This window comes from Thunnus thynnus, chromosome 11 (assembly GCF_963924715.1).
Source record: "Thunnus thynnus chromosome 11, fThuThy2.1, whole genome shotgun sequence".
Taxonomy (NCBI): domain Eukaryota; kingdom Metazoa; phylum Chordata; class Actinopteri; order Scombriformes; family Scombridae; genus Thunnus; species Thunnus thynnus.
In genome coordinates this window covers 32,203,643-32,231,364 of record NC_089527.1, presented here as the reverse complement: position 1 = coordinate 32,231,364, position 27,722 = coordinate 32,203,643, and the positions used below count along the sequence as shown (strand labels likewise).

The following is a 27,722-nucleotide window of genomic DNA, read 5'->3' as shown; positions in this document are numbered from 1 at the left end:
GAACTGCTGGTAATTTTTGCCATTCAACTTACACAAAAATAGCTAGGTTTCGTAATAGAAGTGGAATTAAAAATTGCAGTAAAGGTTGTAAAAGTGACGGGACTCTTGAAATGTTTCAACTTAAACAGTTTTATTCTGAAGGACCAACCACTTTTACATGAACAATAAAATACAACATTGTCAACATCTGGCTCTGTGTGTGTGTGTGTGTGTGTGTGTGTGTGTGTGTCTGTCTGTCTGTCAGTAACATGTTTAGTATACAGTGTCTCACAGTTTTACTTCATAGAGTAAATACAAACAATGGAGACAAATTAAAAACAAATAAAAACAAGGCAGAAGTGTTCAGTACATTCAGCACAGCAGGTAACACTGTCCAGTCTGTCCTTGTGTTACAGCTGTGGTCTTGTCTAGGAGTGCTTATTGGCTAAGCATTGTGCTGGACCAATCAAATCCACTTCTGTCCCTCACTGACCAATCAGATAGATTCTTTTGGCTCCACCCCAGACCATCAGAGCTCGTCCTGCAGGGAAAAGATGGACGTCAAACTTAATTTCACCGGCTGGTTTGCGCATGCATTTTAAGTGAACAGCGACTTACTTTCAGATTGTTCTGTAACCGTGGCAACAACTGTTGTAGTCGCTGTCTGATGGTGTCAGCAATCGAGTTAGCCTCCCGGCTATTGATGTGTTCCCCACTGTGTTCATGCTGTCAACACACACATCATAAAATTAGAAATGTTTTTCCACTATGGATCAGTGTTCAATCCATCTTTGACTAATTTTCTAAATTATTTTAGGGGCATTTTATGTCTTTATTAGATAGACAGGAACTGAGGGAGAGAGAGATGCAACAAAGGTCCTTGGCAGGATTCAGACTGGCGAGTTGTGGTTCATGGTTGGCACCTTAACCCCTGAGCCACAGGGACGGCCCGTTTGACTCTTTCACACCAGCAACTTAACGCAGCTCCAATATGTCTCAAAGCAAGTTAACAGTAGAATAAGGCTGATATCTAAAATTGCAAACAAAAACACAGGAGTGAAACTAAACTCCCAACCATAGAGATTCAGATAAAAGTTACAAAAGAACCAAGAGCTGAACAGACAGACTTTTAAAAACGGCACTTTCTCTGTTGTCACCACAGCTGCACATGTGTTATAAAACAGTCTGTGGAATAAAGACTTGACCAAACTGTGTGTGTGTGTGTGTCCTCACCCTCCTTGTTCCCAGGTATGGGTAGAATCTGACAGTTGGGTAGGCGGTGATTCCAGCTGATTGACAGGTCTGATAATGAGCCTGACAGTCCACCTTCCCTGCCCGAACCTCCCCTTTAAGAATCTGTCAATCACACAAAGAACATCCCTTTAAGAGCCTCAACTATAAAGAGAAGAGTCTGGCTTAGTTTGTCGGTAGTCTGTCGGTTGTCTGTCCTGGGCTGTGAAAGAACTAAGGCTACTGGATAAAAAGATTTGTTTACAAAAAGGAAAAGGTGCCTCACCCGAGCCAGGACCTCAAACTCTGGGGCAAAGTGTTGACAGGGTCCACACCAGGGGGCGTAAAAATCCAGAACCCAGTGATCCTGACCTGACAGAACCAAAGACCTAAACGAGTCTGGAGTCAGGTCCACTGACGCCCTGGGCAGAGAGCTGTACACAAAAAATATGTACACAAATACATATCTGTAAGATTCCACGTGAATCTAATCACTGATGAAAATAAAGAAACACAAAGAAAGAAAGAAAGAAAGAAAGAAAGAAAGAAAGAAAGAAAGAAAGAAAAAGAAAAGCAGTTTGTATCTCACCTCAGTGCCCATGTTCTCAGTGAATGGGCATCTCTGTGCCAACCATTGTAACTCCTGAGTAGACAGACAGACCAATAGGAAAACAGGATCAATAAGCTGAATCAAAAGGACAGTAACACATTCTGACTAATAGTCTGTTAGTTATTCAAACAGTTATTCAAAATTAATGTTAACACTCCAATTCATGGAAGACATAGCCCACAAGGAGCAAGCAGTGCAAACAGACCAGAACCTAACATGGAACCCTGAGGAACTCCATAGCTAATCAGCACTGAAGACCGGGACTCTTCAAGATCACAAATTGTTTAACTTTGGTCTCTGAACCTGCAAACATTGTGAAATTTTGGGAAATCCTCTTCCCAAAATCCTCTCTGTCTTCTCCAGAGTCAGATGAGAAGGTGGATATCAGTTTCATCTCTGTGCATCCAGAACAAAGACAGGTCCAGGATGCGTTTAGCCAAGGCTGAAAATAGGGGAAACTGCTACCCACAACTCCTGTATGATTTACATGTTGTATATTGTTAGCTAACAAGCTATTCACCATTCCATCCTGTAGTCAGCTGGGTTTAGTTGAGAGCTCAAACCTGGCAACCCCACTATGAGGGCAGGACTTTTCAGATGCGGTGTGCAGTCACTGTGCTTAGAGGTTATTGGTCAACAAATATCTCCAATGCTAACTGCTGCTAAAACCACACCGTCTCCTTTTAACATTTCTATTTCTACACTTGATCAATAAACAATATAGATACAAAGTGTAAATCGGGATAAGTTGTAAACTGGATTTTTTTCTCTTATGATGGAGGCTAAGCTGGCATTGTCACTGCCAGTGTATATTCATGCAGTATGTTTATTTTAAAGTGTGATACATACATGTAGCGATCTTGTTGCCTGGTGTTGCCAGGGTACAGGCGGACTTCAGGGTAAGCCCTCACATTCTGACCCTGACAGAACGACTGATACCGCTGACAGTCAACTGAACCAACCAGGATCTGACCTGACAGCAGCTGCATGGTAAGAGAGACACACAGGTTAGACAGGTTACACTCTGCTGATCACTAGCAGCAATACTGTGATAGCAAACCAAGGGGAAGCCTCATCATTCACTGCACAGACAATTTTGCACTGTTTATGTTTAACCGAGTTAAAATCAGCCAGGCCGATATTAGATTACTGCAGATATATCGGTGAATATATCGACCAATAAGCAACAATAAATGTAAGTACAGAAATGTCAAAGATACGATTGAGGTCATTCAGAAACAGTGTCTCCATTATAGAGTTTGTTCATCAGAGAAAACTGACAAGTTTAATTTTTCAACTGTCTGCTCAGTACATATCTTGGTGATGAAGTGCTGCATCAGATGACCTGGTCTCCACAATCACCTAACCTAAACTCAATTGAGATGGTTTGGGATGAGTTAGACCGTAGAGTGAAGGAAAAGCAGCCAACAAGTGCTCAACATATATGGGAACTCCTTCAAGACTGATGGAAAAGCATTCCAGGTGACGAGGTCATGAAGCTGGTTGAGAGAATGTCGAGAGTGTGCAAAGCTGTCATCTAAGCAAAGTGTGGTTACTTTGAGAAATCTAAACTATGAAAGACAGTTTGCTTTATTTATACTTTTTTGTTTACTATGCAATTCCATATGTGTTATTTTATAGTTTTGATGGCATCAATATTGCTCTACAATGTAGAAAACAGTAAAAGTAAAGAAAAACCCTTTTGCAGGTGTGTCCAACTTTTGACTGGTATTGTTCCTTCCAGAACTTTGAAGAGACACTGGCTGCATACAGGGTGTGTTTCTGTTCGCTGATCTGCTCTGATCATTTCTATTATTTTGTTTAGATTGGGTTGGTTTTGGGTTTTGATAAATGCCAAATCAGGGTAGGTTTTCAAAATGTGTCATATGCTGTAGTTTCCTAGTTTTAGCCTCAGTGTTTGTTAATTCCTCTGCAGAATGTTGTCTGGTTCAGGTTATAATCAGTTTATGTTTGAGTAGACTGTAAAATTCAAATAGAAGTACTACTCTGTGCTGGTTGTCCCTACACCAACATGCTGAGGTTCATTCATTATTTCAAGTCTGTTGCACAGTCCAGGCCGTTTCACTGTGCGGGATATTTGCACTGTATGTGTGTGTATGGTGTGTAAATGTACCCTGGCCATGCGTCTCCACTCTGGCATCAGAGCCTGACAGGGACCACACCATGGAGCATAGAAATCTACCGCCCAGATCTGCCCTTCATCTCGACCTGCAACCACATGAGAGGAAAGGAGAGAGGAGAGGAGAGGAGAGGATAACAAGCTCAAAGAGGTTGCTTGGCAAACCATGTTTTATAGTTTGAGAAGAATTTTAGTTTTGTACAACCCAAAGAATTTAGATATCTGTGTTTGTGCAACTGGACCCTGGTCTATCTGTTATTTTCAGGGCTGGTTTTACCTTTAACTCTCTCAGTGAAGCTAGAAGGATCCAGGACCACCACAGATGGATTGACCAGATCCTGCATAGACAGAAAGAAGTTCTTACAGCCAAGTCTGGTTGATGATGACTATTATTTGTTGAAACCATTTTCAGGAAGGACTTGCCAGTGCAGGCATGTTCTTTTTTGCCTGTGTTCATGTTTGTTTCCCAGTAAGGCCGCACATGTCACTTAGTGCTTCAAAATCAATAGTAGTCATGTGTATTATGTGGTATTAGTGTGTAGCTGGTATGTAGTAGTACTTGTATGAACTCCAGGATGCCATCAGCTGAATGTTGCCCTTCATATTCATGAACAGAGGAACCGTTGAAGATGACTGTAGTGGGATAAGCCTGGATATTATACTGAGACAGAGGGAGAAACAAAAAAATGAACCAATGAATCAACCTGTCTGTGGTATCTACCTGTCTCCATTTCATAATCAATGGTATGGTCCACGTATGCACATGCTTACCAGAGAGCAGAGGTTGTGGTGGATGGTACAGTCCAGAGTACCAAACTTCATCTGCCCCGCCAACTGGATGGAAGCCTTTCTCAGTTCAGGAAGTAAGGCTCGGCATGGAGGACACCACTGCACACAAGAATTACATATTTATGAAATCAATATCTAACTAGGTGACGTCACAAGATTTATTTTCACTGCATGGCCAGATCTTTATTACACCTGCAATTAATAGGACAATAACCCCCTTTCCACACATATGGAATAGCAGGCTCCCTCTTGCCTCTCACCAGCCTGAAGGTTACAGGCGTGTTTAACGTTAAGCACGTAATGTACATGCTCAGCTCTGACTGGGTGGTTATTTTCTCCTGTTGTCACTCTACCTGTGTGCAACAAAGTAGTTCATTTGTGCCTGCCTCTCCTTGTCTCTCTCTATCTCACACTGTTTGTGTTGTAGGTGTAACACCATCACCAGCCCTGAAGGTAAACAGGATTCAGGAAGGCTGGGTCATCAAGTTGCAAAGTGTGAAGTATAAAACTCTCTGAGGTTAAATCAAGCCTATCAGTACTGATGTCTCGTTCCCACCTGTTTATTTATCAGGAGGATGTGCTATATGAGACATTATATCCTGTTCTTGTGCTTTCCTACTGATTTGTTAGTTACACACCGGGGCAAAGAAGTCCACCAGCCAGGGCTCCTTTCTGTCTGAGGGGAAGTTGTCTGGCCTCAGAGTCGTCACGTGAGCGCGAACGCTATCCCTTGCAAAACCCACAATGTCGTACAACACATCCTTACCTACAAACAGCCATAAGGGTTAGACAGACAGACAGACACATAGATACATCTCAACAGCAGAACAATTTCTCATCAAACGAATAAACTGACTGACCACAACTTTAAAAAAATGACAATGGCAATACTGCAGGTCATCAGGTTTGCTGAAAAAGGAATAAAGGGACTAAATGCTAAAACATGTTCATAATGGTAATGCTAACATGCCAATGTTTAGCAGTTATAACGTTTATCTTAGTTTAGCACGTTAGCATGCTAATTACAACTAAACACAAACTTAACATGAATTTCATGGCAATCCATCTGGTAGATGTTGATATTTCAGTCTGGACCAAAGTAGTTGACCAACAGACCTACATCCATGCTGCTAACATGGCTAAAACAGTGCACAGTGGAAACGATAGTGAAGTACTGTTCAGTTGTAGCCCTGACCATGGTGGATCTCAAAGTCGTGGATTCCCAGTCCTTTGAAGACAGCCACACAGGGTTTATGGATGTAGAGAGATTGACACAACTCAGAGTCTGCCATACAGTTTACTCTGCCAACCTGGAGAGACAGACAGGCAGTGAGACATACAGGCAGGCAGAGAGACAGGCAGACAGACATGCAGACAGACAGGTACCTGTATATGGTCATTTCGGAGGAAGGCTAGTAGCTTCTTGTACTCGTGGGAGGCGGAGTTTCTGTCTCCAAATGTAAAACTGACCAACCAGCGATGATGGGCCAGCTTGCTCTGGCAGAAGAAGTTACATATCATTTACTGGATGTATATTTCAGCAGTAGTATAGTACATCCGCACTTGAAAGTTGTACAGTATGTTTGAGTGTGTGTTCTGTAGTGTACATATATAGTTGTGTAATGTATGTACCTGGAAGCTCTCTTTGGTCAGCAGCTCCAGATCAGGCAGATGGCTGATGACCTGATTGTAAATCTCTTTACTATCCAGAGTATTCAGCCACTGGAACACATGCACACTGAGTCAGTACTGCAGTATGTTACACAGTATTACTACAGAGCTACAGTATACTGTCCACATACAGACAGGAATGTGTTGTGTGTCCTACCAGAACGCTGCCGTGTTGATCCAGAGAACTTCCAGGTGGGAACAAAGCAGTCGCTCCACTGGTTACCTGAAAAACAGCAGAATGATTAAACACTAATACCAGTACTGCAACAAATATACCATTGCCACCAAAACTACTACTGCTACTGCAACTTCTATTGTTTCTGTTGTTAATCATTTTTACCTTAAAATGAATCTAAAAACTGTTCATGGCAGCTGAGGGCATGGTGTGCTCAGAAACAAAACATTTCCCTGTGCTTCTTTGCAGATGATCCTTTGCTTTATCTTCCACATAGAGCCATCTGGCTGGAAAGGATCCTGGGAGTCTATTCAGTTTTTAAGGTTATTCAAGTTTTTTCCATGAAGAATAACATGGAGGTAAGTTACAGTAGCAGTATCAGTACTACTGCAGTAGTATTGCAATAGTGCTGAGTGTTACCTGGAAACTGTCACAGAGCTGTTCCTGTGAGGCGCAGTCCATCCATCCCACCTTCACTAGACCATCCTACACAAACATGCAAACACAAACACACAAACACATTAAGCAGACACACTCAGATAAAACATTTCTACCGACGTTATTCAACCAATAGGATCAGTGAATTTATTTTATTGTATAAACACTAACGCTACTAACACATTTTCAGCAGAGAACCGAATGGTGGTGATGTACCTTACTGTAAATGTACAGTACCATACAATTTTTAAGATAAGATATGATTGAGATATATCAATGAGCGAAAACACTATAAAAACCTTTTTCAAATATTACTGAATTTATTGTTTACACTGTGTGAGTCCTGTACAGAAATAAAATATGAATGATGTAAGGAAGTCAAATCTGTTTTTCAGCTTGCATGTTCTGTTTTAGACAAACAGTCTGTATTCCTGCTGTGTGATATTTTGATGATTGCAGTTAAGGGTGGGTGATATCTGAAACCTGAAATCAATATTTGGATTAATTGCCATACTTATCTTGGTAACGATTAATAAACAATATTTTATTAAATACACCTGTGCACAAGCTTTCAGTCCTCACAGTGAAGCTATTATTAATTATTTGCACTGAACACTGAACAGAAAATCATAAGGACTGAGTAAATGTTAAATAAATGTAAAATATTCAGCTGTTAAAAAAGGAAAATCAAAGTAAAATATGCTCTATTTCATATCTCTTCTGACTATTATGATAATAATCATTAAGTATTATCAAAGTAATTTAATTTAAATAATATTAATTTGAATAACACTGCTGTTGTTTCATTCCATCAACCACATGTTTTAGGGTATGGAGTGAAATTATTTTCGGCTTGTGTAACAGACTGCTGCATCTGAAACAACCTGTTTCAGCCTCCTGACTGTGGGGATGTCCAGAGCTAAGTTGTAGCTACCTTCGGGTCAACACAGCCGATATACTCAGCTGCTCGTAAACAGAACTCCAGAACTCATTCCTCATTCTCAAAGAGTGGTAGCATTTATTCTGTAGCTCATAAAAGATTCACATGTTCACTACTTACTGCTCACCCAACTTTGCTCTGACAGCCCACTGAAGCCAAAGTACCCTTGAGGCCAGCATGGCATCTTTTTTTGTACCACCTCTTTTTCATCTGAACCCGCCTCCTGCTGTGGTTTCTCCAACATTTGAATTGTTTTTTTCTAGACAAGATTGACTGGACACGCATCATTACATTGTTTAAAATTGCAGGTGGAAAGCTCAACTTATGAAATGGCCATATGACCACACAGCAAACTCAATTAATTGCCCAGCCCTAATTGCAGGTGCAATTGATTAATTATATCAACACAGAGCTACAAAGGTTAAGTCCAGCTTGTCAATATCTAACTTAATCAAATGGAATGAACTTTTTTACATCTTCAGGTCTAAAACTACTACAAATAAAGCAACAGAAAAAAATACTCTTGGTTTAACTGACAAAAGACATTGCTTTGTTTTGACGGGTCACAAGAACCTCTGCTCTACATGACAGTGTAGCCTCACGCATTAAATATATTATACTTGCTGTGTAAAATAGCTTCTCATATCTTTTTCCATTATGAACATTGAGTTTTGATTTCTTTGAAGTGTATTCATTTCTTCTGACATTAGCAAAAGGAAATCTATAGTTAGGTGGAGGAGGCCTGCCTCTGCTAGAAACAGCTGTGGGGAAATTCTTTGATAATATTACTTGTGTCTTCATACCAACATTCCAGCCAGCTTCTGTCTTGTTCTTGGCTCCAGGCAATCTGAGAGAGAAATAGATAGACAGAAAGTCAAATCATTAGTGCTACAGGACAAGCTAGACAAGACCAGTTTACAAATATGAGCGTGTGTGGCTGCTCCCACATATACAGTACACATGGACACATGCGACTGGATGTTTCAGCTGACATTCAGACAACACTTTTAGGCATCATATATGCACGTGTGTTACCTCCAGTGTCAGAGCAGAAGGTGATCAGCCAGCCCAGCCCTAATGAGAACGCAGTCTCTATCTCGCTGAACACATTACCTAGCAACAACACAACCACACTCGCAGGTCAGACCACATAGAACGATATCAACTAGCCTCATAATCAGACTGAATTGCCACTTTGTTTCATTCATTTCAGATTTGGAACCAGGTTAGATGTAAACTGTAAACCATGAACATTTCAGGGTAGTTACCTTGCCAGAGCTGAGTGACGGTTGTTGTGATAAACTGCATGGAGAAGCGGACCAGGTTGTCTTTAGAACGCTCCCCATTGAACCTCTCTGATTTCTACAGAAAAACAAAGTCATCAGTCATCATGAGTTAAATCAGTGGTTCTTAAGCTGACATGCTTAAGAGCCATTGAAAGCATGACTGAAGTGGAACACATCTGAAGTTGAATGAATCTGATTCATGTGGGAACCTCTGCCTCTGATGTTAGCAAAACCAGAATTCAGCTTAGCAACATTTATTTATTTATTAGATACAAACTCAGACAAATCCAAAAGTCTCTCTTTCTCCTGGGTCCACTGTCAATGTAGCAGGTAAGCCTTGTGTTTTTGTCTCTAAACACTCAAAGTTTCACTTCATATTCTAGATATTGATTTTTCGATCAAAATCAAGTCGGCTTGTTTTGTTACATTTTTCCTCAACGTTATCACTGGTCCATTCAAATGAAATCACTTTACAGGGCGGGCATGGAAGGAACATTTTGAGAACCTCAGAGTTGACATGATGCACATTATGGTTTAACAGAGTTAACCTTAGCCTTTAGTAAAATATAATATGATGACTTTTAGCCTTGCACAACTTAATTTAACCAAAAGCGTTTTGATGATCTGTCATTGCATGAGTTTTCAAGTTATGCTGACTGCTGAGTTTTATTAATGTAAAGGTTGTTTTCAGTGTAAACACAGCAAAAAGACATGGACTGTTTTTAAATGGAGATTAAAACCATTAAAACCAGGCAGCAAAAAAAAAAAATTAGAAACTGATGCTGGATAAATTTTTCAGTCCTCTACTTTCACTGACTGAGCAGATGCATTTTCAATTTAACCATAACATAACATACAGGACACAAACCTGTCCTGCTCTGTAAATGAACAGACTGGGGTAGCTGTTGATGCCTTTCCTCCTACACAGATGGTTGTTGTCACCACAGTTCACCGCTCCAATCCTGATCACTCCATCCATCTCCTTGGCAAACTCCCTCCACTGAGAGACAGACAGGTTAGAGAGACAGAGAGACAAACAGATGTTGCTCTATTTGGTTAACACTTGTCTGTCTGTCTCAGTAATTATCGACTGCTAATATCTACTTAAGACAAGGTACATGGTACAAGGCTAATGCAGATAAAACTTAAGGAATAAAATTTAACAGAAAAGCTATAAAATATACAGTAAAACAAAAAAGGCTAAAAAAAATAAAGGGACAAATTTAATACAGCTAAAAGCATCTTGAGTGGATGTTCTGTGTTTGGTGTATGAAGTTTGTGTTTAATATGTATGTGAGTGTGTATTTTAGTGTTGTGTTACCGTTGGAGCGAGCTGATGACAGTGTGAGCATCGTGGGAAATAGAAGTTGATGAACCAGATTTCTCCAGAGTTCACTGCTGCTTCTGAAACATAAACACACACATACCAGTCACCACCTGCTTACTCAACTACCTGTCAAGTCTCCTATTGCACACATAACACTCTAGTTTTAGTGCATCTGCTGTTACTTCACAGCTATAAAAACTTCAGTAATAGTGCCAGAGAGGCAAATATAATGTATGTAAGGGAAGAAAGTTCAAGTTTTGATAAAGCTGTTCTGCTCTTTACTGAGGGACAAAGATGTAAGAGAAAAAACTATTTACAGAAATAAAAAGAAATACAGTAACAGTCATGAAAGTTATATATATTACACAGTCTTAATGAATGCTCTAAAGCAGGCTGGTTATGCAGGGACTGTTTTCTGTTTCATTGTTCTTTTTTGTGCTTTGTTTGTTGTATGTTCTGCTGAATTGAACCTCTGTCAGCTGTGTTAGCACATGAACTTAAAGGTACTCTGTGGTGTTTTTGTCCTCTAGTAGCACTATGGAACAGTTTTTTTTATGAGTGGGTGCCCATTTTTTCTTGTGCACGTTCACACAAGTAATGCACCAAGAAACACAGCAATGTGCCAGCAAAGGCAGTGAAGAACAAGTCTGCTAGCTAGTAAACATGGATGTAAACAATGCAGGACTCTTACAGTAAACTTTAAGTATAAAAAAATCAGCTTTGCAAATATTCTATGAGGAAAGAAATGGATTTGACATGTTTGTTGGACCTCAAGGACACACACAATGTGTTTTGGTGAGAAACACTGAATGTAAACATAATGTTCGTTTGTTCCCAAGACAAAGGGCCCCTTTAAAGCTACATGAACAGAGTTTTGGCCACTAGGGGGCAAAAAACATCAATGCAAGCTGTCAGTTCAAAAGTCACCACCATATCCCCAGCATTTTAAAGTTGATCTGCTGGAAGGGGCACTACAGCAAGTTTACATACGAGGTTCAGTTTACTCGTCACAAAGTGTACTGCTTAGCTGGTGAAAATATGTAATGTCTCCTGTGGCTCCTGAGGGAACTTTCCAAAGTTTGAAAAAATATGCCGGATGACATCATCATCATTTTAGCTTGAGCTTGAGACAAATTTTTAACAGAAAGCATGCCTTATAAACTGGAGGTGTGGGGTTTGACAGAAGTGGGCATTTAGGAGGCAGGGGGTGTTGTTGGAGTTTGATACATACTAGGAACTACAAGTCAGGATTAGAAATATTAATCGCCAACTATTTCAATAATAGATTCATCGTTTTGAGTCATTTTTGAGAAAAAAAATGCTAAAATTCTCTGGTTCAAGCTTCTTAAGTGTGAATATCTTCTGGTTTCTTTTAGTTCTCTATGACAGTACACTGAATATCTTTGAGTTGTGGACTGTTGGTAGGGAAAAGAACAACAAGAGAATCAAACCCCAGATCTCTGTGATGGTGTGCAGGAACTTTACTCCTACATGCTCCATGAACACCCGCTGTTGTTTCAGTGAGGTGTAACTAACTAGCAAATGTGATTGTAGATGTGATGACACAGCAAATTTCTGGGTGTGAAGAAATTTTGAGCTGCACCAAGAAACTGGAATTACAGGTTCCAGAGCAACTATGGTACAAAAAAATGTTTTTCTGGAGGCGTGAAAATAAAGACCAGGTTGAAAAAAGCCGCTCTCACCAAAGTCTCCGCTGTCCAACGTAATGATCTCCAAATCATCATCATAGATACCTGGACAGAAAGACAGATTTAAATATTAAACAAGATACTGTTAGAAGCACCATTCAATTTTAGAAGAGCAGTGTGATCAGCTCATAGTTTTCAATACACAAAGTTGTAACAACAAAGAACAAAGCTTTCGTTTTTAGCATCACCATGGTTACGTGTGACAGGTGTGCTTGGTTACCATGGAGACTTACCAAAGTCATAGCGGTAGTAGCTCCAGCTCTCGTAGCGTCCTCCCTGCTGCTCATCCAATCCCTTTTCTCCATATTTATCGTATTTCTTCCTGAGGTCTTCATCCTTCAGAACCTCGTAGGCACGATTCACCTGCAGGAAACTCTCATGGGCCGAGGAGTCTCCCTAAAACACAATTTTTTTTCCAGAGTTAGGGTTCTGCATAGGCTGATGGAGAGGTTGCCAGGGTTTTAGGACTAGTACCATGTTCAAGATAATGATTGGGGTGTTAGGGGTTTTTGTTCTACACGTAGGTGTTTCAGGGTAAATTAAGGGTTTTGTTAAAGTTTATTAGTGTGTGTGACTCACAGGGTTTTTGTCGGGGTGCATGGTGAGTGCTAGCTTCTTGAAGGCCTGTCGTATCTCTCTGGTTGTGGCCTCCCTGTTGACTCCCAGCAGATCGTAGTAGTCTCGGCTCTCTGCCCAAACTGCCGCCAGCATGATGATTAGGAGCAGCAGTGGCAGCATAAGATGGACGGGACGAGGCCGCCGGACCCCGAGGGCGAACCTGTGCCCCATCCCCAGTGCTCCCATTACAGCCACAATAACCAGCTACTACCAGAGGACCAGCAACTGGAAGATACAGGCACAAACATTATTCCATCGCTGTTGTGCAGGTGGGCAAATCAATGCTACCAGCTTTACTGCTGTGTGATGGAGAAAAGATTAGATAACTAGTCCAGCTAACCCTGCAGCCATTAACATCCCCCGGCCATGCTAGTCTGAGGGAACTTATTTTAAAAGCAAAGATAACAAACAGCACGGTATGTTACGACCCTTGTCCTAATTGTTTTAGTTGCTCTGTGTTCCACTTTGTTCTCTGTGAGTCTGAATGTCTTCCTGCATATGTGGCACAGGTTTATTGGCTTGGGACATGGGAGTAGCTGGAGGAGTGTCTGTTGCCTATTGCGCCCCTCCCTTTATATCCCACCAGTTTGGGTTGGTAGCTAACAGTAAGAGCAGCATTTTTACCACAGGTTAAAAAGTGGTAGGTATACAGTAGGTTAAATTGTATCTGTCTGTTCGGGAAGTCATAGGGTCAAACTACCCTCTTCTTTCCTCCAACTTTTTTCTCATGTTTGTTCCTTCAGGCGTTAGGGTTAATTGTCTGTATTTTTGTTTCATATCTCCTGATACTTTTGATACTTGTTTTCGCTCTAGTTCACTGTCAATATAAAACTTCCTGTGTTATGTCAGTCAAATGTTAGGTCCAGATTTTTCCAGTCTAGTTATTGGTGGTCAAGAGTTATTGGCTGTAGTCCTTCCTTCTGTCCATACTGGCCGTGAAGGGATCCCTTCCAGGCATGACTCCAATTAAAGAAGTGGAGGATAAAACCTTCTGGTCCTTCTACTGCGTAAAAATACATTCTAAGGTTGAGTTGAAGTTAATATGAGGCTTAAGCAATCAGAGTCAGACAGAGTGTTTTAGTACGAAATGCTCTCTTTGTGTTACTGTTCCTCTACGTCAGCTTAGCAAGGAAACACTGTCTGAACAAAAAGGGTGAAATTTGTACTAAAAAGAGTGTAATGTTGGAAGATACCCACTTGATTTGTTGGGACTTAGTAATGCAGGGCCATTATGAACAAGAGGAACGATTACAGCCACCAACAACTCCTTCAATGTACATACAGCATGCAAGTCTTTTATTAAAGGGGACCTATTATGCTTATTTCCAGCTCTATATTTTTATTCTGGGACTCCAGTTGAGTTGCTTTGCATGATTTACAGTTCAAAAAACTCCTTATTTATCTTATACTGGCCCTTTACGCAGCCCCTCAATTCAGCCTCTGTCTCTAACAGGCAGTCTTAGCTCCTGTCTCTTTAAGGCCTTCCACTCTGTTCTGATTGGCCAGCTTTCCGGAAGCCTGCCGAGGGGTAGATGTATCAGAGGCATGTTAAGTTACCGCCAATGCAAACTCAACATATTCTGCTTTACTGCTTCATATTAAAAGCTTTTAAATGACTAAATCACGGGAGACTTTTATTGTGAAGAATTTACAGGAAATTAAATGTGTTTCTTACTGTATTAGCAGAGCTCCGTTAGTGTTGCTAAAAACAAGCTGACACAACAAGATATGGAGATATTTGGAGCTCTTTGTTCAGCAGATCAGTTAGAAATAATGCAAGGATTAATAGTACAAGCAGAAACAGCCACAGTGATGATGATGTCTGATGAAGAGCTACTGATGACCAGTACAGCTCCAAAAGCTAAACAACTTATTCTACTTTGCCTGCTGTGTAATGGAAACACTACCCCCAAAACAATGGAAAAATGCCATAGTGTTAGTGGAGCGGAGCAGTGAACAGGCACACTGTACATGGAGCAGATGACCATATAAAGAAATCCGTCATGAGCCAACGTCAGCTCAGGCTGAAAGTTGAAAAAACTTTGGAAAGTGAGCGTTCACATTCTGAAGCTGGTGCTTTTTGCTCACAGGGATTACATCTACATATGTTTATTTCTACATACATTTTCTTCATTACTTGACACTTTGGCTACATTTAATATGAACATCCGATATTGTAACATTATATGTATATGACTGACAGTAAGGAAAAGCATGATAGATCCCCTTTAATATGGACCTGAACAAATTTATCCATGAAGACACATTTTGTAATAGATTAGTAAATAAAGCTTTCTGGCCTGATTAGGAGACCAAGGAGGTAGCAACACCTTCGATTTATATTATTATATTATTAATTTAGGTGTAACCATCATCAAACAAAAACGTATCCAATTATGTCAAAACCATTCCATAAATTCAAACTTAGCATGTTATGTTTGCAAAGTCCTCCAACATACCCGCCTGTAAATGGGTAGCCACTTTCAAAATAAACTGCCTGTTTTCTAGTCAGTAGTAAAGCAGGTGAACAAATAAAACTGTTCCAGTGTTATTTCTTCATAACATATGTGATTCGTAGCATTTTCAGCACTTAGAAATGGTCTACTGCATGGAGGAAACAGCCATTACATAAAATTGTGAAAAAACTCGTGTAAACAGGTACATTTAGTGTGAATATACTGCAGGTGAAGTTAACCAGCAGCAGAGCAGATTTTACATGTTCACAACACGGACAGACACTGTGACGAATACACAAAACACCCTAGAAATACCATACAAAACTCAAAGTGTTCCCTGCTGTTACACTGCCGGGTGTCCACTGAGACAAATCTACATATCCTCAGATTTTGCACCTTTCTTGACCCAGCAGAGAAGCTCAAACTAAGCTAAGCTAGCTGCTAAAAGCAGTAATCTAACTTGCTAATTAACGTTTAGCTGATTAGCCGATTAGCTTCACCGCGTCATTCAGCTTTCTGTGGTGTGTTGACGAGGCTAAAGCTAACATCCAGCTAACCAAGGTTTCAGTCGGATTAGTGAAACAGCTTCGTTACCTTTGCGGCGTCTGAACTTCTGAAAGTGTGTCTGGCTGCAGCTGTGAGTGTCCGGCTCACAGCGGCGGCGTCAAGCTGCACGCAATGAAACACTCCACTTCCGCTCAGCCACCTATCTGTAACGCTACAGCTCTGCAACACAGCGGGCTATTAGACAGACAGTATCTGTTAGAGCATATCTGTATGTAAGTCATAACAGTGTGTTACATTGACTTTAGCTGGGTGATTCAGGTCATCACTCAAAATTTGTTCGGCTGACTTTGCGCTTTCATTTTGACAGCAGAATAGTTACATCTACCGTGATGTATGCGCTAACTTGACTAATTTAACTCTTTTTTTTTTTTTTTTTTTTTTTTAACCTTTATTGAAAGAAGTTTGTGTGTACAGCTTGAGTCTACACGCCAGGGGGACCAAAGGTTGTAATATAATAATAATAATAATAATAATAATGATAAAAGGTTAAATAAATATGGACAGTCAGCTCTGAAAAGTTTGGCTTTTTGGATTTGTGAATATAAAATTTGGCCAAAATAGTGAGCAAATAAATCAAAAAGAACTGCGAGCAGAGATCGTGTCATATTCAGTGAATACAGACAATACATTTTTCCAAAGTAATAAAATGTGAGGGTAGATATGATCAGCAATAAATCGTGACAATTTACTCCACAGTTGTTTTGTGAGCCAAAGACCAAAATAAATGTACCAGTGCTTCTCTGAGCTCCACACAAAAGGTACAAATTACATCAATGTCTTTCTTGAGTTTCTGTAAATAATGATTAGTTGGACAAAACCTGTGAAGCATTTTTAAAGGGTATTTCTTTGATTTGTCAAAGAAAACTCTTTCCCAACAAACATCTCCAACAAATGTGAACCAATACGATAAGGCAGAGGGTGTACTTATGATGTCTTGTTGGAAAAAAATTGACCAAACCATAGACTGTAAAAAACAAACAAACAAACAAAAAACTCGAGGCTCATTCTTATGACGTAAAGTCGTAAAGTAAAGTTTGATGCATTCAGGGGTACACGTTTATAGTTAAAAAAAATTCAAGAACATGCTCCTTTTTTGTTGAATTCGAAAACGACCAATATTAAAGTCCCCTTCCTTAAAAACGTGTTTTATTCTTGTTCCTTCGGTGGGATGTTTGAGCTTCACTGTGCAGAATGATGTATGTGCAGAGTTTGACACTAGAAGCCTGTTTTCACAGTCATCTGCTGAAAGTGTAGTTTATCTGAGCTCACTTTAAATCAGAGTTTAAAGATCCTCTCCAGACATGGTTTAAGATGTATATAGAATACTCTACTTTGAATAATTATTTGTATCTGATGTGGTTTTTCTCACAAAAAAGTTCAATTATCATGTAAAAATTTTAAAATTACATTTCCTCCTTGTCCCTCATTGAAAATTCCAGAATTTATACATATATGTAAAAGAAAATATATATTAAGGTCTTTTCAGATAAATTTTCCCTTCCTTTCCTTCCTCAGCTACGGTAGAAGGATAGTAACACAAGTAGGGAATTTTGTACAGTATAAGACTGCACTGCAGTGCATGGCCAATATAGAAAGCGGGAATTACAGCGATCAAAGCAGAAACCAAAAACTAATTCAATGTACATCTGAGAATGGACTTGGAAAAACGCTAATCTATCTTTTAAACTTAAACCTCAGTTCATCACTGTCAACTATTAGTTTCACTTTGATTTTACACGTCATATCCAGAAGTCCCCTGAACGCGTCTTTAAACTGACTGTGTTAGCGGCAGCACCTTCAATCTCCACCGGCTGCTCCGAACTGCAAACAGACTGAAGGGGACTGAAAAACAGCCGATTCAACATCACGTAACTTAAACTATTTGGATGCTGTCAGTTAACGTAAACCCGCTTGAGTAGGCATCTCAATAACACCAGTTTTACTGACAAATCCGTTAGTTTTGCTAACTGTTAGCCGTGTTAGCTTTGCTAGCTATACAGTTAGCCTGGCGTCACTTCCTACTTTTGAAACTCGCGGCCAGAAAGTAACGAAGCAGAGATGGAGTTACAAGGTAACTCGAGTTTTATGAACTCTTTATTTGTTGTCTGTCGTTCATTATACTGTTCTGCTGTTATTTATATGTTAATGTTTCCACTGTGCCGGCCTGCTAAGTTCACAGTTAGCTCGTTAGCTGTGATGGTTTTTATTAAATGTAACACGTGTTATTAGAAGCCAGACAGCTCGTAATAACAAGGTTAAAGTATTCACACAGACTAGCAGCAGACTCATGGGAACAGAGATCAGACTCTTTGTAACTTCTGTGGTTACATTTGTTGAAACGATCCAGATCCAAACATGAAGACCTCATCAAACAGGACTCAGGTCTGCAGCACTGCTGTAAACTTTTACTGACACATATTGTCACATGATGCATCTGTGAAAAGCAAACAACAACTGGTCTGTCGTGTATAATCGTTACAAACCCAGAAGGTGGTCTAATGACACTCAGCACTGTTCTGATGATATTTCCAGAATCTGCCAAAATTTCTGTAGCCAGAGGTGACCTGGAGCTTTGCTCAGTTTGTACAAAGTGAAAATTACAGCGTTATATTTAACGATTCTTCATAATGTTATATCTTCATACACAGCAACATGTTTATATTTATCTTGTGTGAAAGAAAATGATTGAGGAGATATGCCACCTCTGCATGTGGCTGCTTCTTGGATTGGGAAACAGTCTGACCGTTACAGTGATTCCCTGCCAGGAAATAACTTGGAGGATGTGAGGAAGTGTAGAAAGGAAAGGAGGACCCAGAAGTGAGCCTATCACAAACATCGGTCCAGCAGTCCCCAGTATTTAAAGTACTAGAAATATACTGCTACATACTAAGATGTTAAGTCCTACACTTTATCTCAAGTCATTGTTGACTTGAGGTGTCAGCACTGAACTTGAGCTGTCTCCGTCTTTCAGTGGGAACTGAACCGATGACTCTGGGCTCTCCCACCTCTCCTAAGCCAACCCCTGGTGCTCAGTTTTTGCCCAGCTTCCTGATGGGTGACCTGCCAGCTCCAGCTAGCCCACAGCCCCGCTCCTTCAGCCTGGCCACGCCCATCGTGGAGAGCACAGGTATGCAGGAAGACACATCCACTGACAGACCAGCTGATAGATACTGTGTATGCTGATCATGTTCATTCTGTAGATGTATCCTGTTTATACTGCACTCTCTGTATCATTAGGTGGAGGAGGCTCCGCCCCACAGCCCGTTGTCCCCACCCCCAAGGATAAGAGTGGAGCCCCGCCTGTGCGCAGTATCCATGACGACCTAATTAATGTAGCTACACCCCTCAGCGCACATAGGCAGGTTAGTACATAGGCAGTACCTGTGAAGGTTATTAAAGTGTGAACAGTTTATTTATCACTCTGCCTCTCTCTGTCTGTTTTTCTCCAGGCTTTTCCAGTGATGCAGTCTCCTCTGTCTGGACGTCAGGCCCCAACTCCAGGAACAGGTACACACTGATTACTATCACTACTACTGGTACTACCTTTTCTACTGCTGATATTAGTAATGATTCTACAACACGTGTCAACACTGATACTGTTGCTGATGCACTGTAGTCAAATAAAAAGCCATCTCTTAAAGTGGGAAGTAATTGTTTATTCCAGAAGTTAAATTTTGTGTTAAGTGCACTAATTGGCCAAAACTATGTGGACAATGCTGTCTACGCACATTTTGTGTACTTTTGTTCTGGGGCTGAGGTTGTTGTTTGGGCTCCTTAGATCGATTGAAAGGAAAAGTTGATGCTCCAGCATATAAAGATATTTTAGACAATAGTGTTCTTCCAGTTTGGTGAAAACAGCAGATCAGGTCTTTCCCTGCAGTGTATTATAGTGGAGGCGACGCTCCTCGTCTGAATAACATCAGAAAAAAATAGCAGAGACACTATACATGCAGCAAAGGCCATGTCTTTAAGGAGTGAGACAAATGTTTAAACCATCATCTGGTAACTAAACTGATCACAAGACCAATGCATCAGGATCTGTGTCATTCAGCTCAGCAGGTGATTGATCCTTTGCAGTAATTATAGGGATTCACGATTTATGGGTGGCAGATATATTAGATATATTATTGGCTGATAAGTGAGCAAAAAAACTTAAATTATTGTTATTGTTCCGATAATGGAATTACAGCCAATAATACGGAGCAGACGCACACAAAACCTGCTTCTGAATGCGGTCTGCTCTGCTGGCCACAGCTGAGAGAATGAAACAGACTTTAGGTTATACGCCAACAATGCTCATTATCCATAAGCGCAACAAAATGTATAAATAAGTGAGATAGTACAGCAATTTATCAAACTGTTGAACACACAGAACATAAACTTGCAACATCTTCAACAACTCTGCCTCAGTTATCTCACTGATCACTCTTTAACCGCAGCTGCTATGTTTTACAGACAAACAGAGCTTGTTATGCCAGTAGTGAACTGTTATGAATGAGCTAAAAACAAACACTAATTCTAGGTAACAATTGGGCCTAATTAGCCACGTTAGCCTAATAAGTTTAATTCTTGCAGACTTTGAGGCTGAGACCAGCAGTACCTGCCTGCAGTAAGTCTGTTCTTATCAGCAGCAGCGGGAGGACGACTATAACCAGTTTATTGTAAAAGACTTCCAGCCTTTCAAAACAGTGGAGTGAAGTGCCATACATAAACAGTCATCAGTTATTCTGCTGGATTGTGTAGCTTATACACACTTGTCAATAAGAAGATAATGTCTGGCATTAATTAGTCTACATATTAAAAGATTAACTGAGGTTATTACAAACAAGATGTATTCTGTATTGTTGGGATGGTGAATGCTATAAACATTGGTGTTTTAAAAAAATAAGCTCTAGTCTAAAAATATATAAACTTAGCACAAAAAGTAAGGAAATTTGTGTTTGGTAGATTATTTCTTTGTTGTAACAATGCTTCTTGGCAATAAATCTGATACCGTTGGAAAGCCTGTTTATTTCCCTTTTTAAACGGTGCCACATTTGTAAGGAACATGCATTTGTGGGATGAGCAGCAGAGCTGAGTATGTGGGTTGCGCCCATGAAAAATTTGCCAAATCTTCTCTGCCAATGCCAAACAGCTTATTCTGCCATTGACTCTTGTTTAGTGTTTGGTGGATTGGATGATTGAAGTTTGAAGAAACCAAACATATTGGCAATTTAACAATGTATTCATTTAATGCATTACTTGATGCATTACTTTTAGCTACTTTAACCATTTATCAAATACTTTAAGCTAATATTTGAATCGTTTATGTTACAGCTGACTGATTTGTTTAATCAAATCATAATTTCTTTTTTCCCTCAAATGAGCTACTCCACAATCTTTCCATGAAACCCATGGCAACAGCAGGAGTACCCCATGGGTGTATGATATGAATAATATATGTAGTATAATACGTATTCTATGCTGTCGTAATACAGCCATGACAAGTACCCCTGGTTTGGAATCACTGTATTAGGAGTAAACGACACACAGTCGAGACCTTTTCTTTCTTAAAATATGTTGGTGTCATACTTTTGAGCCCTTCATGGCTCAAGGAGGACTGATCTGATTGGTCTGACAATCTCTGTGTGATCACCTGATTACTGCTGCTATTCCCTTTATACTACTGTCAGCTGTCACCCTACCTGTATTCACTTACCCGTCACTCTCCCTCTGTCTGTCCACCTGGCTCGTTGTCTATCTCCAGGTGTGCAGCAGCTGTGTCTGTCTCCAGCTCAGGTGGATCCGTTCTACAGTCAGGGAGAGTCTCTATCTGCTGACGATCAGCTCGACCAGACCTGGGTCACTGTGTTTGGGTAATTCTACTGCTAAATATACTTCTAACACTGCTGCACTGCTTAATACACTGTGGATATATATATACATTAACTGTGTGTTTGTGTGTTTGTTAGTTTTCCTCCAGCCTCAGCCTCCTACATCCTCCTGCAGTTCGCTCAGTACGGAAACATCCTCAAACACACGGTGAGACACACAAACACACACAAACTCCTGTCAGCTGTGATGTTAGAAAGTGGTCAGATGGGCCTTTTTTGTCTTTCTGAATGATATCAGTCTACTCAATAACTTCTACTCATGTGTTGACATGAGTGCTAAATAAAGTGTCTTATGTGAACATGAATAATATGATCACTCCTGGAGCAGCAGACTACATATATCAGGTTAACTGCTGTGGTTTCTTACTGAGACAAATGTTTGATCATAAGATTCCACTGGAGTTTCACACGATCATTAATATCAATGGTAGGGATGTCAATAGTTAACCAGTAATCAGTTAACCACCGAGAATATTTTTGACTGGTTACGCATGTCAGTCTATAGGTTAATTTGCATACACACTCAGCTAACAGCTAGACAGTTACTTGTTGACAACATCTGATCTTCTTTTTGAATGGATAAAGTAGTGATGTAAAACTGACTCCTACACGGAGTGTTGCATTATGGGTTGTTTGTAGCATTCATGTTGCTAGGCGAGTGAGTGTCTTAATGTCTGTTTATAGTGAATGTGTTAGAGTCAATCAGCACTAAAAAGTGTTCCGTTACTCCAGTTAAACCTGCAGGAGTTTCTGAAGGCTCGTGTAACATGTTTTTCTGCCACGGAGGAAATAAATTCATGACGAGTGAAAACGAGTCCAAAGCGTCTTCTGATGTCTCTGACTGCAAAAAAAGAATATGTCAAGCTGCCAAATACCACTGTGAGAGATGATAAGGAGCTTAGAAGGACAAACAGTCGTATTAATGCTAACTGCCTTTTTTTGACCACTTCCAAGAGCCTGACAGGAGACTGCACAAGTATGTAACTATATTATGATGTAAGTTATATTCAAAAAGTAACGTTATTTTTCCAAAAACAGCTGTTGGTAAAGAGGGGGTCGTCTTATAATCAGGGTCATATTATTTATATTCGTACCTTGATCCCGAGTACATTATGCCATCGGAAGCCGCCCCAAAGCAGTCAGCCTAGGGGAAACACTGGAAGGAGACTTTGTCCAAAACTACTCCTGCTCAAAGATGATTTCTCCGTTCGCTATTTCTCTGTTTAGCGTCATTTAGCGTGCCTTTGCTGTCAGATTGATGACTTACTAACTAACGTTAAAAGTAAAGTTAGGCTTTGATGTCTGCTTCTTGACTAATTTTTAAAAAAGACAAGAGAAAGACAGAGAGAGCATCAGCAAGAGAGAGAGCAGTGGTCGAGCGAGCTAGACAGTGAATGTAGAGAGAGAGCGCTGGTAGCGAGAATGCCATTGAATCAGATCAATAAAACGTTATTTTCTGATCGTTTCACAGCGGTTATGTTCCGCAGAACAAATAAACACGCCCACACCCCCCCACACCTACGCTCGACACTGCGGCTGAACGCTGCACCGCTTGATTCGGTGTGAATACGGCCTTATTGCTGACCTTCTCTGCTCTGCCCACATTCACCATCACTTTTCTGACGCTCCCTCTCTTGCTCAACCGCTCACGCTCTGCCCTATTCCTTAAAAAGAGTTACGCTACCTGCAGTTTCCCAGGCGACGACACAGACGTTGACTCACGTTTTGAAACAGCGCTGCTCAGATGCTCCAAAACGCTATTGATTTCTGAGTGAATGGATACTTGGCGTTATTTTTGGCATTTAAAAAAATATTTTTTGGCCTGGCGGGGGTTCTCGCTGTACTATTATAGGGGAAACACTGCATATATACATACAGTCAAGTATTTTGACTGTTCCATTTTTTGTTCTTCAGGCTCTGTGCTTCATTACATTCGATTTGAAATCAATAATGGACACTAAATTAAAAGTCTCAGATCATAGATGTATGTTTTTATGTTATTATAGATGTTGTTGATTGTGTTCTGACAGATGGCGTCTCCTGGTAACTGGATGCATCTTCAGTATCAGTCCAGACTTCAGGCCAGGAAAGCTCTGTCTAAAGATGGAAAAGTGTTCGGTGACGCCATCATGGTGGGAGTCAAACCCTGCATAGACAAGGTAAGTTCCTGATTTTACCTACCTGTCTGTCTGTCTGTCTGTCTGTCCGTCTGTCTGTCTGTCTATCTCTCTGCTGTCCGATTGGTTCTTCACATCAGTTGACATAGAGCTCAGAGGCCAGTGTGAAGTTGTTTCTCTCTCTCTGTCTCTCTCTCAGAGTGTGATGGACTGCAGTGAAGCCGTCTCGTCTCCCCTCTCCACCTCCTTCTCCTTCTCCTCCTCCATCCTGCCCTCCACTCCTCGCTCCGCCATCAGACCGCTCAGCGCCACCTACAGGAGCTCCGGCAGTGACTACCAGGTGACGTCTGATCCTGACATTAGGGTTCACTTAAAATCTACTTGAAAATCTGAACTGTGTTTGACTTGAGAAATATTTCTGTCTGTTTTTAGGTGGTAGCAGACAGACAGACACCCAGGAAGGACGACAGCTTTGTTTCCAAGGCAATGGAGTACATGTTTGGCTGGTAACATCACACAATGCATCATGGGATACTTGCAGCCTAAAGACTCACTACACTGTGTGCGTGTGTATTTGTGTGTGTGTGTGTGTGTGTGTGTGTGTGTGTGTGTGTGTGTGTGTGAGAGAGAGAGAGTTTGTGCTGAAGAGGATGGATTGTCTTTCTGTCTCTCTTCTTTTATAATCTGTTTTTTACTGTTTCTGTCTCAATAAAGTTTCTCTCTGGTATGAAGTGAATAAAGCTTTAAGTTTCATTCAGACGTGTCGTTCTGTCAGCAGCCACACGGTGGCACTGTACACCTATTGTATGTGTGATAGTTGAACATGACTACCACTAGGAAGTCACTGCCCAGCCAATGGTACAAAGTGTTTGTATTTAGTAGAATAATCTTAATCATTTCACACAAGATAACAAATATACTTTAAACAGCACAATCCAAACATGAAATGATGGAATGAGACTAATGTTTTCTTTTTGGTTGTCGTTTCTCCCAAGATGTCACTCCTCATTTGTATGGTGAAGGATTTCTGGACATATGATGCGTCTTTGTGAAGGAATTGTCTTATTTGTGAATACTCGGTGCACTCAGTGAGGAAGTGAAGCTCTGTCTCAGCAGCTTGTAGAGAACCGTGAGAACCCAGCCTGTCTTCTGTCAGTAGCAGTGTTTGTCTGTGTCTATCTGTTTAGATAGCCAGGCTGTGCTCCTCAATGTTTTCTACAGCTTTAATTTTAGCTATAGTGCTGAGATAGGGAGGTTGTGTATATCTGCATTTTAGGGTCAAATAATTGTTTTGTGTTATATTTTGGTCATTTCTTTCCAATAGGTCAGGTTATTTTCATCGTGTCTAATTTGATTAGAGTTGACTTTTTGTGCCAATTTAATGCTCTGATGCTCCTCAGAGATTGTAATAGTGCAAAACTTAACTGGTGAAGTGAGTGAGGGTCACTTGTTTTAAGGTGTTGCTAGAAGTTACGGGTCCTTTGTTCAATGATAGTGTTCAGACGGAGCAGATGTAATTCTTCCCTGCTACACTACTCTGTACTCTTAGTATGGTTTTGCAGGGTTGGTTCAATAAATGCTTTAAATATTTTCATCCAGATTTGTATCAGGATATCTACCTGTACTGGTCTTTTTATGGAGTGAAATGCTCTTTTTGCATTTTCTTTTAGTCCTGTTAATGTAATTTTAATTCCTATATATGTGTAGTTGTTAGATTGTGCGATAGAGATGTTTCTTTTGTTCTCTTTATAGATAGACTGATATACACACATATGATATATATGTATGTATTATACTCTATATATACACTTCATGCATAAAAGAATGGTATAGACAAGAGTAATAACAGTTGCCTGTCCTGGTGGTGACATTTTTTCATCTTTCAAAAGTTGAGAGGAAGTTAAAATGATAGGTCCTACCCTATGGTGTGGTGTTGCCACACCAAGGGCTTATTTCAGAGGTGATGCCCTATCAGCATGGTAAAATTGCTTCATGATATGTAAAACTTTTTCAACTGTCTTTAAAAAAAGAAGTCTCTCCTGAGCTTCCATCAGCGTTATTGTAGTGCTGATCTCCCACTTTAATGAAGAGGAAACTGTTTCTCATTTGTAGTTCTTCATCTGTTCAGATTCCTGACCTGTTATTGATGACTAACAGAGCAGCTTCACACGTTACTTTAAATAATTTACTTTTTAATATCATTATCACTCACAAACCGCTTAAGTTTCAACCCATTCTCATCACATCCTCCTGACGCTAAAAGACGGAGTTATCACAGTAACACCTTTAGCTTCCATACATACACTGTATGAGGGTGTTTCTAACACCACTGGTCCATACATAAACTGTGTGAGGGTGTGTCTAACACCCTGGTTCTCAGATCCTGGGGTGTGTTTCATAAATATGGTGCAGAAAAGCAGAACTTTTTGTGAATCTGAAATGTGTAAAACAGCGACCCAGGTTTCATTTGTAACATATAGTATAGAGACAGAGAAATGTGAATGTGTGAATGATTGTCTGTCTCTATACTATCAGATGTATTGGCATGAAACTCTTTACAGACATTCACGTTGTCCTTAGAATAAATGGTAATTTGTTGATCCCTTAACCTTTCCTCTAGCTTCATCATCAGGTCAAAACTTTAATTTGTCAAATTCTTTGGTTTATGACCAAATATCTGCAAAACTCATGACATTCCTGTCAAACTCAGCTGAAGTTCATGTTAACTGCCAATTAGCAAATCATATCATGCTAACACATAAGCATTTCAGCTCAAAGCACAGCAGCTGTGCCTAAGTACATTCTCACAGAGCTGCTAGCGTAGCTGTAAACTCTTAGTTTTGTTGTGTTAGAAACTGACATGAATTACAGTGTGGAAGCATGATGTTGAACATGTATTTTCTTCTTTTAAAACTACATTTACACTGACAGTAACATTGGGTCTAATTTATGTAAGATCTGGCCATGTTCACCTCAAAACAGAGAAATTGTAACTTAAAGTTCTTTAAGTAGCCTATTACTGAGACCAATATATTTCTTGTAAAACATAAGTGCATTCATTTTATTTTCTCTTCTCCAGAAGCTAAAAATATTAATTCTGTGAGAAACTCAACCTGCACATTGTTCTTTAAGATCATATATTTTGAGAAGAACAGATTTGGTGATGATGTTTAGTGTCTCATCATCTCTGATGCTTCATGAGCTCAGCTCAGAGTTCTCTGTGTTTCTTTGCACCACAGAAGAAGAAAAGCTGTTGAGCAACAGATGGTTCCCCTCCTGAGAACAGAGCATCCCGCTGGAGGAACAACACTGCTGTGATTAATGAGAGCACATACACACACTCACACACACCAGGCCTGACACTGCAGTTGATAAATATATGGTTCAGTTATTATGATTCTGCATTGTTTTATACAGTCCCACTGGTATAACATGCATAAATACTGTGCACACGTACACGCACAAACACTCTGTTTCTGTCCTGTTCTGTATTCCTGTGAGGATGCAGATTTCAGTCTGATAAAGATGCTTAGATTGATCAAAATCAGCCAGATATTTGTTAAATGACTTGATCTGGCTCTTAAAGGATAGGTTCATATTTTATTATGTTTGTCTTAAAACAATAGTAATATGCTTACATGCATTGAAAGGGTTACTGGTTCTCCTGTCTACAATGACATTAAGTATTTCAGAAATCCCTTTTAATCATCCCTCTTCGCAAGCAAAACTAATGTCAGCATGTTTTTAAATAGGTTTTGCAGCTAATAGGTTATCTAGCCTGCTAACTGGTATTAACG

At 40.2% G+C, this 27,722-nt stretch overlaps 2 protein-coding genes across 2 annotated transcripts; one reads left to right on the top strand and one right to left on the bottom strand.

The window, feature by feature from the left end:
- Positions 1 to 110: 110 nt before the first annotated feature.
- Positions 111 to 16,071, bottom strand: dnajc10 (DnaJ (Hsp40) homolog, subfamily C, member 10). The gene is made up of 25 exons (XM_067604493.1): positions 15,963 to 16,071; positions 12,874 to 13,137; positions 12,528 to 12,690; positions 12,289 to 12,339; positions 10,580 to 10,662; positions 10,127 to 10,258; positions 9,241 to 9,334; positions 9,008 to 9,085; positions 8,776 to 8,819; positions 7,015 to 7,080; positions 6,577 to 6,642; positions 6,381 to 6,470; positions 6,135 to 6,245; positions 5,944 to 6,058; positions 5,387 to 5,514; positions 4,731 to 4,847; positions 4,519 to 4,620; positions 4,237 to 4,297; positions 3,954 to 4,048; positions 2,669 to 2,802; positions 1,799 to 1,852; positions 1,496 to 1,643; positions 1,213 to 1,335; positions 598 to 705; positions 111 to 520 (listed from the first exon to the last, which is right to left on the bottom strand). Exons 2-25 carry the CDS (start codon positions 13,096 to 13,098, stop codon positions 509 to 511), a joined length of 2,400 nt encoding a protein of 799 aa, XP_067460594.1. The 5' UTR covers positions 13,099 to 13,137; positions 15,963 to 16,071; the 3' UTR covers positions 111 to 508.
- A 1,612-nt stretch (positions 16,072 to 17,683) lies between these two features.
- nup35 (nucleoporin 35) lies at positions 17,684 to 24,678 on the top strand. Its single transcript, XM_067604494.1, has 9 exons — positions 17,684 to 18,006; positions 18,907 to 19,062; positions 19,173 to 19,297; positions 19,385 to 19,442; positions 21,682 to 21,790; positions 21,887 to 21,956; positions 23,839 to 23,967; positions 24,125 to 24,265; positions 24,358 to 24,678. Exons 1-9 carry the CDS (start codon positions 17,994 to 17,996, stop codon positions 24,433 to 24,435), a joined length of 879 nt encoding a protein of 292 aa, XP_067460595.1. The 5' UTR covers positions 17,684 to 17,993; the 3' UTR covers positions 24,436 to 24,678.
- Positions 24,679 to 27,722: the final 3,044 nt, after the last annotated feature.